Source organism: Aedes aegypti, chromosome 2 (assembly GCF_002204515.2).
Source record: "Aedes aegypti strain LVP_AGWG chromosome 2, AaegL5.0 Primary Assembly, whole genome shotgun sequence".
In the NCBI taxonomy this organism is placed as follows: domain Eukaryota; kingdom Metazoa; phylum Arthropoda; class Insecta; order Diptera; family Culicidae; genus Aedes; species Aedes aegypti.
The window spans coordinates 135340784-135354054 of record NC_035108.1 but is presented as its reverse complement, the minus strand read 5'-3'; the positions used below and the strand labels follow the sequence as shown (position 1 = coordinate 135354054).

General features: G+C 39.9%; 2 protein-coding genes across 11 annotated transcripts in view; one reads left to right on the top strand and one right to left on the bottom strand.

Annotated features, from left to right (window-relative positions):
* Positions 1-13271, bottom strand: part of LOC5577718 (high affinity cAMP-specific and IBMX-insensitive 3',5'-cyclic phosphodiesterase 8) — a 730891-nt gene that overhangs the window by 278743 nt on the left and 438877 nt on the right. The gene's annotated exons all lie outside the window — the stretch shown is intronic.
* Positions 1-13271, top strand: part of LOC5569173 (mucin-5AC) — a 122509-nt gene that overhangs the window by 98270 nt on the left and 10968 nt on the right. Inside the window, exon 2 of the mRNA XM_021842484.1 lies at positions 9023-12605. Within this exon, the coding sequence (XP_021698176.1) occupies positions 9023-12605 (3583 nt within the window). The remainder of the gene's footprint in view (positions 1-9022; positions 12606-13271) is intronic.

Genomic DNA, 13271 nt, shown 5'->3' with positions numbered 1-13271 from the left:
ACAATTACACTTAATTTGGCAAACATATCTCTATCTGCCGATATTGAATACCTTTCCCCTAACAGTAAAAATAGCTGACTGCAAAAGTCGAAAATAAAAAAAGATTTATTACTAACTAATCGCGAAAAAGCTCAAACTTGCAATGCAGTTTAAAATTGCGCACAATTTAAATTTAGGACTTACTAGTCAAATAGAAAATCAAGTTACTCAGGACTTCGAAAATATTCTCAATCAAGAGAACGTTTTCGAAAATTCATGGGAGACTGATTTGGAAGAAGTGAGAACTATTATTAAAAGATTCAAAAAATATGAAAGCTCCGATGATGGAATTTTCTACATCTTCATCAAGAAACTTCCAGAAAGTAGCTTATCATTCTTAGTTGATATATTTAACAAATGTTTTCAATTAGCATATTTTCCTGACAAACGTAAAAATGCTAAGGTTGTACCAATTTTAAAACCAGACAAAACTCCTGCAGAAAATTCTAGCTATCGTCCAATCAGTTTGCTTTCCTACATCAGTAAACTTTTTGAAATGGTCATTTTGTCATAGTCCACATCAACGAAAATTCATTTTTTACCAATGAACAGTTCGGATTCCGCCATGAACATTCGACCACTCATCAACTCTTACGTGTAACAAATTTGATCGGTTCCAACAAATCTGAAGGCTATTCTACTGATCTTGCTCTTCTAGACATAGAAAAATCATTCGACAGTGTTTGGCATGAAAGCTTGATTGTAAAATTAAAAAACTTTAATTTTCCAACATACATTGTTAGAATAATTCACAGTTATCTGTCAAATCGTACACTTCAGGTAATTATCAGAACTCCAAGTCTGAAAGACTTCCTATAAGAGCTGGTGTTCCCCTCAGTTTCCTCAAAGATGTCAAAAATCTTTGTTTGCGAATGACACAGGCCTCTCTGCCAAAGGACGAAGTCTGCGTGTCATCTGAAGTCAATTGCAGTCGATATTATTTCTTCATACTTGCAAAAATGGAAGATTTCTCCTAATGCTTCCAAGACTCAACTAATAATATTCCCACATAAACCAAAAGCTCTTTATTTAAAACCTTCAAGTAGACATGTTGTCACGTTTAGAGAGGTTCCTATAGATTGGTCAGATGAAGTTAAGTGTCTAGGGCTCATGCTTGATAAAAATTTAGCTTTCAAAAATCACATTGAGGGCATCCAAGCTAAATGTAGCAGAGCAAATAAAATAAACCAACTTCTAAAAAAAATGAACTGCAACGACAAACGAAAAATTATGTTGTTAATATTGTAATAAAAGCTTTAATTAGTTTTACCAAATTAGGATTATAGTGTTGCCAGGTTTCTACTCTCTATTTTGAAAGGATTGGAGTCCCCTCATTTGTGTAACGCCAATGTATGACGTCAATCGCAAACTCCACATATCAGTACACATTCAATTCAATTCACAGCATCATATCAACTATACATCGCATTACCGTGAACGCAGCGATCAATCGAATCGTGCTGACCGCGGCTGAACGCTGAAACCAATCTCGTGGATGATGAATTTCAGCCCCTTTAATTGCTCGTGCACCGCTTTTGGCACACGACCCATGTCGGAGATCCATGACAAATGCAATTCCAAATTCAACGTCTCACGGGTGTGTGTAATCAAGTGCTTTTTGTTATTCTTTTCCATTTTCATGCCGGAGCAAGAAAAAAAAAATCGTGCCAGCGCCAGAAGCGAATTTAAACGTAAGTTGCTAGACACTGTCAAATGGGGTAACTTGCAACGCTTTTAAATTTCAAACATAGATTCTTCATAGATCAAAATTGGAGGGCCGATTTTAATGAACTAGGGCACGTGTACCTAAGGGAAAACTGGTAAAACATGGTGTTAAAATCATGAAATGTATTATTTTTACGTATCATTCGATAGATCTTAAATCCTTCTATCATTCAAATGTATAAAAATAACGATTCTTTTGAAATTTAACTACAAAAAGCCTTGCACCAATAATAGGAACACTGTTCCTTTAGTGGAGGTATGTTTTAAGAATGGTTCCTTTAGTGGCGCAATCCATTGATTTCTTATGGGACCCTCCACTATGGGTACTGATGCACCACTATAAAGGAGCAAAAAATAAGCAAAATAATTGTTTTAAATAGTTTTACGGTTAAATTTCATGAATACTATTCGATTACTTGTATCATTTTCGCATCGTACGTAATTGAAAAATATCACATAATCATTTATTAGCGCGAAACATGCCAAAACACACTACCTCCACTATTGGATCTACCTCCACTAAGGGAGCGTTTGCCCTAAAGGCAATCGAGTACCCTCACAAAACTAAAATTTGCGTAAAAAGTTGTTTATTTATAAAAATTATATCATACCCGCACCACATGGTAAATAGGATCGTTTGATTGACGAAATTTCACGCATATACCACTTTTTTTCTAACTTCATCCGCTCATTTTGTTGCGTCCCGTATACAAGTACAATGTTAGTCGGATTAATCCGTACAAGCTGTCAAATCTATTTTGTTAAATAAATTGAATCGTTTAAAAGTACAGATTTCTTCACAAATCATTTTTTTTTTTCAATCCAAATATGTACTAGGGAAAAATTTAGAAAGTCAAAAATATAGTCAAGGAATTCCATAGTTTGCCGAGTCCCCACTAGGTCAGTTTAAAATACCCAGGAGTTTTTCCAAAAACACGTTACTCCCTTTGACGGTACTATAAACGCGTGCATAAAAGGCGTACGCGTGATTCGGCAAACATCAAACGAATGTCGATCGGTTGCGCAATCCATGCTAGTGATGCATTCTTGAAATATCGATTCGTCGGAGCCCATTTAGGGAGCTTTCGATCGGGTGCTGGAGGAGATCAATCGTGTGAGAATCACGGGAAGCAACAAGCACAGCGTGCACTACGTACGACGATGAGTTGTTGAGCCGGCTTCTGACAGTAAACGACAGAGCAGCCAACCTTTACGCCGCATGGATGTAGGTTAAAAGGAAAAGGAACTCCTAAAACTGGAACTGGTTTTCAATAGTCACGCAGTTTGCGGCATGTCGTATGTATGACATGAACAAAACATGGTATCCGTTAATAAAGCTATGGGAAAACACGAATATCTGACGCTGTGAACAACGTATTCACACTCGATTCGGTAATGATGATCTTCGAAAAACGTGATACAAACATAGCTGATATACAAGTTATTTAAAAGAACACAAATTGTATTTGATACGACCAACCAGCCCTATCGTAGAATTTGAGCATCTAAGTGGTCGCCTTTTTGGGGGGCATTGCTATAACCAGTTGTCAATGAGGGCGTCTCATAAGAAAATTTTCACAAATACTTCAATTATATTACAAACACACGAGAACCAACATGCATTTACATGTGTTTAGTTTATGATCCATTTCAATTGAAGTGAGAAACAGAACTACCAAGTTTATGGGCTCAAACTTTGTTCAATTAAAAAATGGTCTGTTGATTTCCCAAAACTTATACTTACAAATCTTTGACTTATTCACATGTCAATGTCATATAAAAGGTGATTAAATTCATAAGAAGTATTTTAGTATATTAATGAATTGAATTTAGTATTAATTATTGAATTATGCCTCAGGTAAGAGAATCAATAAATAACATGGGACTGCAACCTGTTGTGAATTGAATTTAAAGCAGGAAAAGCGATAAGTTATAGATAATTCAAATACAAACAACTTTGCCAAAGACACCTAGTGTGTATTCAGCCGCATTTCCAAAATACGGGAGTTTTTTTATGAACGACCCCCTAAAACTTGTTTTTTTCGTATATTTTGAAAATGCGAAGTTTCCGGTAGCAACAAAAGTCTACAAAATTGTGTAAATAGTCAAAATTAATCATTCTCTAGAAGACACTTGGATTCTAAAGATCAAGGAAAACCAGTTATATCCATTTAAGTGTCAAAATCAGTCATTTTTGGGGTTCGTGCATTTATTTGGGTGGCAGATAAAACCTAGTAGGAACTATTTTTTGCTTGCAGTTTTAGCTATTTTTCGTACATAGACACTACAGCAAGTGCAAGCTATAAAAATTTGGTGCAATGTTCTGTTGAGAAAAGACTAAATCATTGAATCACTGTTCTGTAAATCAAATCAGTGTTTAAATGTTAGCGCAATTCTTATGGTTGCAACACTCATTTACAAAATGATGCGATATTGAGGCTCTTGCCTGATTTTTGGATTTGAATTAGATACATCACTTAATTTGCTACACACCGCAACGTGCTTGCACGTGTCATAGTGTCTATCTCAAGTAAAACTAGCCTGCTAATTCATCTTTTTTGTCTTATAGTGCTATTATTTGACCAATTAAGCGTTACAGCTTTAGCGAATAAAAGTGCTATTTGGTAACTTGGGATGTACGAAAAAACGCAAAAATCTCAAGTGCAAAATAGTTGTAGGGCGAGTCATTTCGTAGAGCGTCATTTCTCCAAATTGAGAACTTTCTTCAAAAATGTGTTTGGAACCTATTGATTGTGTGTAATGATGAAGAATGTGCCAAGAAGAAGAAAAAGAAGACGTATGGAGCAACATAACCCTCTACTCATCATATAACTAAGTACTACAGGGTAATAAAAGTCATTGATGAAACTTCCTCTAAATAAAAGGGATACTCGTGGATACTAATAACACTATCGACATTTACAACTACTAATGATGTATTATGAATTCTACTAGGTTTAATCTGCCACCACCTGCCACCCAAATAAATGCACGGACCCCAAAAATTACTGATTTTTGCACTTAAATGGTTATACCTGCTTTTCCTTCATTTTTAGAAACCTAGTGTCTTCTAGAGAATGATTAATTTTGACTGTTTACACAATTTTGTAAAACATTGCTGCTACCGGAAACTTCGCATTTTCAAAATATACGAAAAAAACTAGTTTTAGGGGATCGTTCATAAAATACTACCGTATTTTGGAAATGCCGCTGAATACACACTAGGTGTCTTTGGTAAAGTTGTTTGTATTTGAATTATCTATAACTTTGCCGAAGACATCATATTTAAAGATGGTCATTCAAAAAAAACAAACAAATAGTTTCGCAGCGCCGCCCGTGGCAAAGTTGCGAACTAACATTTACCGTCAATATATGCGCTATATTTTAAGAAAATGTTCGTCCGAAGACACTATTCCGAAAAAAACACGTTTACAGTGTTATGATAAACTCAATTTCTCACAACTCACGCTTGAGATTTTTCATGCGTGAGTTGTCAATCACGCAACTCAGCAGTCAAAAAGTCATGGATGAGTTGGCTCACCTTTTTGACTCATTCTCTCGTATTTCCACAGTTTATTCACACACGGCAATAATTTCTTGTTAGTCTGGTAAAATAATAGTCATTCTTCCTAACGTAAACAACAACATTTGGGTTTCAGGAGTTTTTGCCGGGTTTTACGACTGAATCATTTTTTACGGTTTGAGTTGATTTTGCATCAAAATCTCAAGCGTGAGATTTGCGAAGCAGAATTTTAATGAGTTTGCTCTCACGGGAGAGCGTATTGATTGAAATTTGGGTGTGAGTCTATCAACACTGCACGTTTAAAGGTGCTACAGAATTAAGTTCACGATTTCGGCTGATCGAAATACTGTATGTTGCTCGCGCAGCAGGAAAATCCGACGTTCTCGTACGCAACTTATGTGGAGGTGGATTTCAAGCAGCTTTCGGTGCAGGAGTTTTATGCCGTAGGGTTTCATTGTACTTCATCGAAAGCGCTATTATTCGTCGTATGAAACTTAAAGTGTTCCACTACGGCGGATACTCCAACTTACCTGCAACATAGACTCATTTTCCAAGTGTAATTTAGTGAAAGCTGTTATGGTTCGTACACCAAAAATGCAATAAAAATACTGTACTTCGTTAAATAACTTCAGTTAAATTACCCACTTTGCACTTTTCCACCGAAAGCGCATGGACGATTACGATTTGAGAGAAATGCTTAACGATCGACACCACTTTATGATACAAGTTTCTTCCCGCCCCCTGTGTGACTTACTTTCCCAAGAAACCAAATAGCAATTTAATTCGCCCTCCGTGCTAATATAAAGCTATTAAAGAGCTGACCTTCCTTAGCCGAGTGGTTAGAGTCCGCGGCTACAAAGCAAAGCCATGCTGAAGGTGTCTGGGTTCGATTCCCGGTCGGTCCAGGATCTTTTCGTAATGGAAATTTCCTTGACTTCCCTGGACATAGAGTATAATCGTATCTGCCACACGATAAACGAATGCGAAAAAGGCAACTTTGGCAAAGAAAGCTCTCAGTTAAAAACTGTTGAAGTGCTCATAAGAACACTATACTAAGTAGCCGGCTCTGTCCCAGTGGGACGTTAATGCCAAGAAGAAGAAAGAGCTGACATGCTCTATATTAGCTGTATAACAGCCATATAAGCTCAAAAAGGCGAATTAGCGGGCTAGTGGTTACTTGGGTCGCCAGGCACTTATTTTCATTATGGAAATCCTTCGTGCTTCTTCACTGAAGGATTTCATTCCAATCACACGCCGTAAAAGTTCCATAATTATTGTACCATCGATTATTGTACTTGAATTATGAGTCTTCTGAACCTCAGGCCCAAACTTCACCGTCAACTCTACTTTGAGCCGATGCTGATGGACTATTGGGTTCAAAAATATGACGTCTAAATCATGTATAGGGAAAGTGTACCAGTTATGGACATAGTGGTTCCCTATTTGGCCATAAGTGAAATTCGGATAGCTTTTACATTTTTAATCTTTTTGAATGTTTTAACATCAAGATACATCCTATATCTTACTGCTAAAACACAAAAAAACTTTTCAAAATGTTGAGACATTCAAAATATCACGTATGGCGAAATAGGGAACCACTATGGCCATAACTGGTACACCTACCCTAACTGTGGTATTCATGTACATTCGTATTGGTAACTCTATGGAATAGATAGTTGAATTGGATACAAAATATAATAAGATTTTTATTGGAGTTCATATGACAAACTGCAAAAACATATTGCATTATTAGAGATTTTTTGACTAATTACGTTGAAATCATAATGAATAAGCGGTCAAAACACCCTAGTATCTTCGGCAAAGTGGTAGACCATTGTGTTAGCAAAAGGCTAGTGGTATTTTCGAATTATTTTCAATGATATTTTTGGCTTTCAGGTACGTATTTCGGTAAAAAGGTCCAAAAAATCACAAAATCGACACAAGCGTCGCGGTCAAAGGATCACACACTTCAAAAAACTATCTACAGTCAACTCTCCATTACTCGATATTTTGTATCTCGATATCGATGGTCCCTTGGATCGCGTTTGCATTGGTTTTGTGTTCTAATCCAATAGCAAGTTCCAACTTCGGAATTGAACTTTTCATTCTGCAAGAGCATACGTGCGTTATGAGCGTTGAAAATTATGTTATTCGTCGATAGCGCTGATTCTTGCTTAGAATCAGGCATTCAGAAAATTCAGAGCAAATTTGTCACAGATTTTTATAAGAATTTCTGAAAAAAATATTTGCGGGATTTGAATTTTGTAAACTCTATACGCGTTTAACAAATAGTGATTTGACATGAGTAATTGGATATAATCCGATACAAAACATGAATATAATTTCATTGAACCATGTTTTTTTTTTGATAGATGCGGGAATATGACATGTAGCCATACACACTCGTTTTAGTAGAAACCTGATGATTTTTCAGCGTTCTACACTGAAGTTAATCAATTAGGTTTACTGAAATTATCGGCTCGGCGAATTTGAACAAAATTTTGGTGATTTCAGAAAACAACGATTCAGTGTGCATACTCATTTCATCATGTTCCATTTCCATTGCTGATCAGGTTTTTCGATAAGTCAGTACAAAAAAGTCATCGAAGCCGATCTGACGCTTGAGAACATCGCTATCTTTCTTTTATCCAGAGAGTCCGCTTTCTTATTGCCCGTGATGAAGTAATAAGAAGGAACCCAAGCCATGGTGATAGCGACTTTGAAATACCCTTAATGCTTGGCGTATGCTGACTTTGCTAGCTTCATTGACCAAACGGCTTCCATATAACCTAGACTGTCAGTAATAACGGATAAATGCTTGGGTGGAAAAGAGTCGATTAATTTTATTTTTCCTGTTAAAACATTTCCAAATTCATGACGTGGATGAACAGATACAATTCCTTCCGAATAGCAGGATTACTCATCAACCTTTTTCGTTAATCACGGTTTCCGGTACCTCGTTTCATAAAAAAGCTGAATTTCCAAATGATTACAAATTATTCGATTACCAAGAGTCGCAACATAATTCAATAATTTATTACTTACGAATTCCACCGAAAATCATCCCAATCCGATGCTCACTTATCTAATTATCGATTTATTTTGCAATTTGTTATTGTTCCTCTGTTCGTCGATGCTGGTGGCTTACTTCCGACATTACCCAATCGTTACCCCAGTGAATCAAATGCGGTAACCGAAACTCGGACAAACCCCTGAAATAGCGGAATGAGCGACTCGGACATCTTGGATTTTTCACTGACCATTTCGCCTCATTTCGGCTACCGCATATGGGTGTTGTGCAATTCAGTCGAAGGCAAATGGCATACCACGCTATACCTCGTAACTCATATACCCACATCTGAGAGTTCACAAAGCTCCGACTGTCCGAAGAGATGGACGAACAATTTGATAATTCAGGAAGTTTACAGATCATTACTGTAATTTCTCTAGAAGGCTTTTTTCTCTTGCATCAACGGCAGACCGAACATTGGAGAATGAAGTAAAAGAGCATCCTACCACTTATTATTTCAAATTTTCTTTCTACGTTTCTATAAATATATGTGGGTAAGCACACTTGACTAATAAGAGCACGTGTTTCGGATGGTTTGTAGGTGGTGATGATGGTGCTGCGCAATAATTAGATCTATTTGATGATGTCCGGCATTAACACCGCATGCTCTGCCTTTATTGTGCAATTAGAACTAATTGGTGATTCCTGTTTGATTTTCGTTTCAGAATGTGTGGCGAATATTTCTTCTGCTGATGATTTTAAATGACCTGAGTTTAATTAGCTCGGAGCCACAGTATCAGCAGCAGCAAAATCAACTTCAACCACAGGGAAATTTCGACAACAATGTGAATAACAACGTGAACAACAATAACTATTATGGGCCTCAACAGCAACCTCAACAACAGCAACCACCACCATATCAGTATCGACCTCCCCCTCCTCCAACAACAGCTGCTCCAACGTTCTTCCAGAGAATCACAAGCTGGTTCAACTTTTTTGGAGATGATAGTGGTGATAGGCGTCCATTGCCACCTAGAAAGCCACCAGCTCCGAATCCCCAACCTCCTCCTCTTTCTCCTCCTCCTCAACAACAATTTCAACCACAACAACAACAGCCATTCCAACCTCAGCAGCAACTCCAGCCCCAACCAAATTCGCAGTTTGTCCAGTTTCCACAACCGCAACAAAATGAACCGTTTCAAAACGGCAGTAGGATTGGCATAGTGAATACGAACTATGGTCCACCAGGCTTTAATAATCCACAGTTGAATGGAGGATTTCAACCAATTGTACAACAAAACAACAACCATCAAACAAGTGGCAGTAATTACCATCCGGTGGCAAACGTAGTGTCTCCGAATAATAACGTCCAAGGTCCTGGTTATCACTATCCACCACCTCAACAGGTAGTACAACAGCCACAGAAACCTTATGTTCCATCGACATTGCAACAGCAGATCGTTGGATCTCAACAGGATCCGAGAATACTAAAGCCTTCGCAACCGTATCATCAGAACAATCAGTATCGTGATCCTGAACCCACGTCCATTTCTCCTGGAGCAGTTCCAGTTCCGGGAATTCAGAACCCAAATGGTTTCCAAGATTTTGACTATCATCCATGCAACAATGTGCCATGGGTTCCATTAGAACCGCCTCCTGGACAACTCCCAGTTACGCAAGTGCCTCCAAATGCTATCCCTGAGATCACATCCCCTACCAAACGTCCTATAAAACTTGAAATCAGACCCAAAGGTCAAGTTCACTCAGTATCTCATTACCCACCATCCATCCAAAATCACGAACCAGTAATCATCACAGCTGCTCCTCCACCGCAGCAACTGATTCAGCTGCAACTTCAGCAACAACAGCAACAGCTGCAAAATCTTCAGTTACAACAGCTACAGCTGCAGCAACAACAACTTCAGCAACAACTCCAGCAGCTTCAGGTTAGTACTACAGCAGAGCCATCGTTACCTCCAACGACAACGACTCCATTCATACAAACGGCAGCCCCAACGGCTGCTCATTTTGTGACTCGAAAACCTGACTCACCACAACCAAGCATAGCTCCGATTACTTTCCGACAAGTCTCAGCATCGTACTTCACCAACAAAGACTACCATCCTCCAGCCAAAATTTTACCAATTCAGGACGAAGGAAAACCGCACGCTTCAATCACCCTTCCAAACTTGAGCGCTTCACCAGTGCCTCCTCTCTATACAGCGACTTCTTTCCACTCGGACCCGTACAAGTTTTACCGACCATACAAACCACGTGATAATTTCATAGAGCTTGGCTATGGCTACCCACAATCACTGCAATCTATGTCGGACAGTTACACGCGTTATAACAGACCTCCGTACTCTGGAAACAGGCCTAACCACTCAATTTTCGATGTTGAACAGGTCGCTTCATCATCCTCCACCGTTTACACGACGGTAGCATACTCGAACGATGATTCCAAACCTGCGGCTTCTGAACACCGGAACGTAACTATCAGCGGTACAAACCAACTGTCTGCCGAAGATGAAGATTATTCTTCGGAAGAAGACGACGAACAAATCAGTGGAGTAACAGTCACCTTCCCGGTGGAGGTAACTAGTGTCGTGCCGAAAACCCGCTACTATTCCTCAAGAACGACCACCACTGAAAGACCTACCACGTTCCCATCTTCACTACCTCCACCAACAGATCCAGGGGAACTAGGAAACGGACTTCAAATAATCTACTCTGCCAATCTACATACCAGTTCACCAGTTAAAAATAAACACTATCAAAGACAACTACCCGATTCTGAACTTGACCATCCTGATTTACGTCCTCCGGAGAGCTTATTTAATAACCTTCTCAGCGAAGAAGAAGACTCTGTAGCCAAAGAAACTGTCCCTACCACGATATCAACTCACGCTCCACCAACCAGACCGGTTTCTAGCATACTGACTACACTTAAAGTTACAGCCAACCGTCCAACACTCTTCCAACTTTACAGAACTACTGAAGTTCCTACCACAGAAAACACGACTCCGATTCCTCGAACGGTGACCACCGTTCCTCCAACTGCATCATCTCATTTATCCTCAATGACAGCTGCAATCGGCGGTCATATCAACACTGCAGCAACCAAAAAACCAAAGCAAATCCAGATCATCATACCCTACAGTACGTACAAAAAGCCAGAGCCATTCAAACCCAAAGACCGAGATGAAATAGATCACGCCTCGGCAGCATCCAACATCGTGACGTCTACCTCAGGAACTTCCACCACGACCGCCCCGACCAAGTCCCACTTTGTTACCCGTGAATCCATGAAGTTCTTCCATTCCTCCACTAACATTAAGGACATCCTTCGCAAGGAAACCACTCGTCCCTTCTCTCGTCCACCAACAACCGTCCCGGAAAAACCCACCAAACTCAAGAAAGTCGAACCGGTAAAAGTCTCCAAAGATTCCAAGCCCTTCACCCCGCCTCGCGTCCCTAAGATGACCCCAATGCCTCCGGTATTCAACCTCACTGGACTATCCGCTGACCAACGGCTAGAACGCACAACAACGCTCCCACCTCGAACCTTCCGACCAACAATCATCATGGCGCACCCCTCCCGCTTCACGCCAAACTACATCAACATCACCCGAATGCGACCTGTACCAACCACCCACACCTATCCCCCACGAACCACCATTTCCCAGCTACTCCGTACCACCAAAATCCATACCAAACCTCCGAAACCTCACGACGACCAAGAAAACCCATCCCGATCGCTCCCGCCCATTGTCTACCGACGGACTACGGTACCCACCACTACCACGACAACCGAACGACTCGACACCACTCCAATCCCCATCTACGAACGCAACGAGTGGGACATTGACCCGCTGCTCCTTCAGCGACGAATCGACACCTGGACCGAGCAGCAATACGCCAGCGAAGATTACCTCTTCAAGTCCAGCACCATACCGCTGCACCGCGTTACCAAAGCCATCCCTTGGGAGTTCCTCACGACCACTATGCTGCCGTCGTTGCGGGACCGTACCAAGGGGCGGGACACCTGGCGCAACGTCAAAATTGCCATCTCGCCGCACACCAAGGAGAAGGTGTACGTGGTGACTCCGCAACCGTGGACGGCCATCATCAACCAGGAAACGGTTTCGTCGCCGAGGTTCTCGATTCGGCCGACACCATTCTACCAGAAGGCTGGGTTCAGCACCATCAGCGTCAGTCGAAGTAGGGGCAGCAGCAGCAGCATCAGCAGCAGTAGTAGAGGTGGTAGTAGTAGCACAGGATCGACTGTGGATGTTTCACCGGAATCAGGTATTTATGGTGGTGGATGGGGATTGTAATTTAGGGCGGGATTCAATGAGAACGAGTTTTCTTAGTTCTTGGAAAATATTACCTTTAATTGATTAGGTTTTTTTTCTCCTGGAAAAATCACCATGGAGATTTTTTGTAAATATTGTAACATTTGTAAAAACTAATACAAACTGTAAAAACCTTTCTCTATATCAAATATGTCTTTGTGTTTTTAAAGGCCTTCACTTTTCCAAAAAGCTTCAAGTAGATAGTACTGTTTCCCTCCTTTCAAGATATCTAATTAGGGTATTTGTATAGATTGATATGATCTCATTTTCAGCGTTTCTATACTCACTAACATTGTCTCGTAGAAACTTACCTGGAAAGATAAGAATAGAAAAGTGTTCGTTAATTGATATACTATGCATATATTAAAAACGATGAAAAGCGATCTAAACACATATCGTATTGACAATCGTGGATATCGAAAGAAAAAACATTATCTGAAATATCTCATATTGGGAAGGTTGAAGTCATAAGTCAACCGGAAAGATCAGTGTCTTGTATAACGCGAGTTTTGTCTTCGTCGCAGGCTACGGGACTTCAGCTGGTTATGGAGCCCGTAGAAAGCCCAACTCGCACCTGCAATACGTCTTTTCACCTCGTGGGTAACATCATTATCGCACG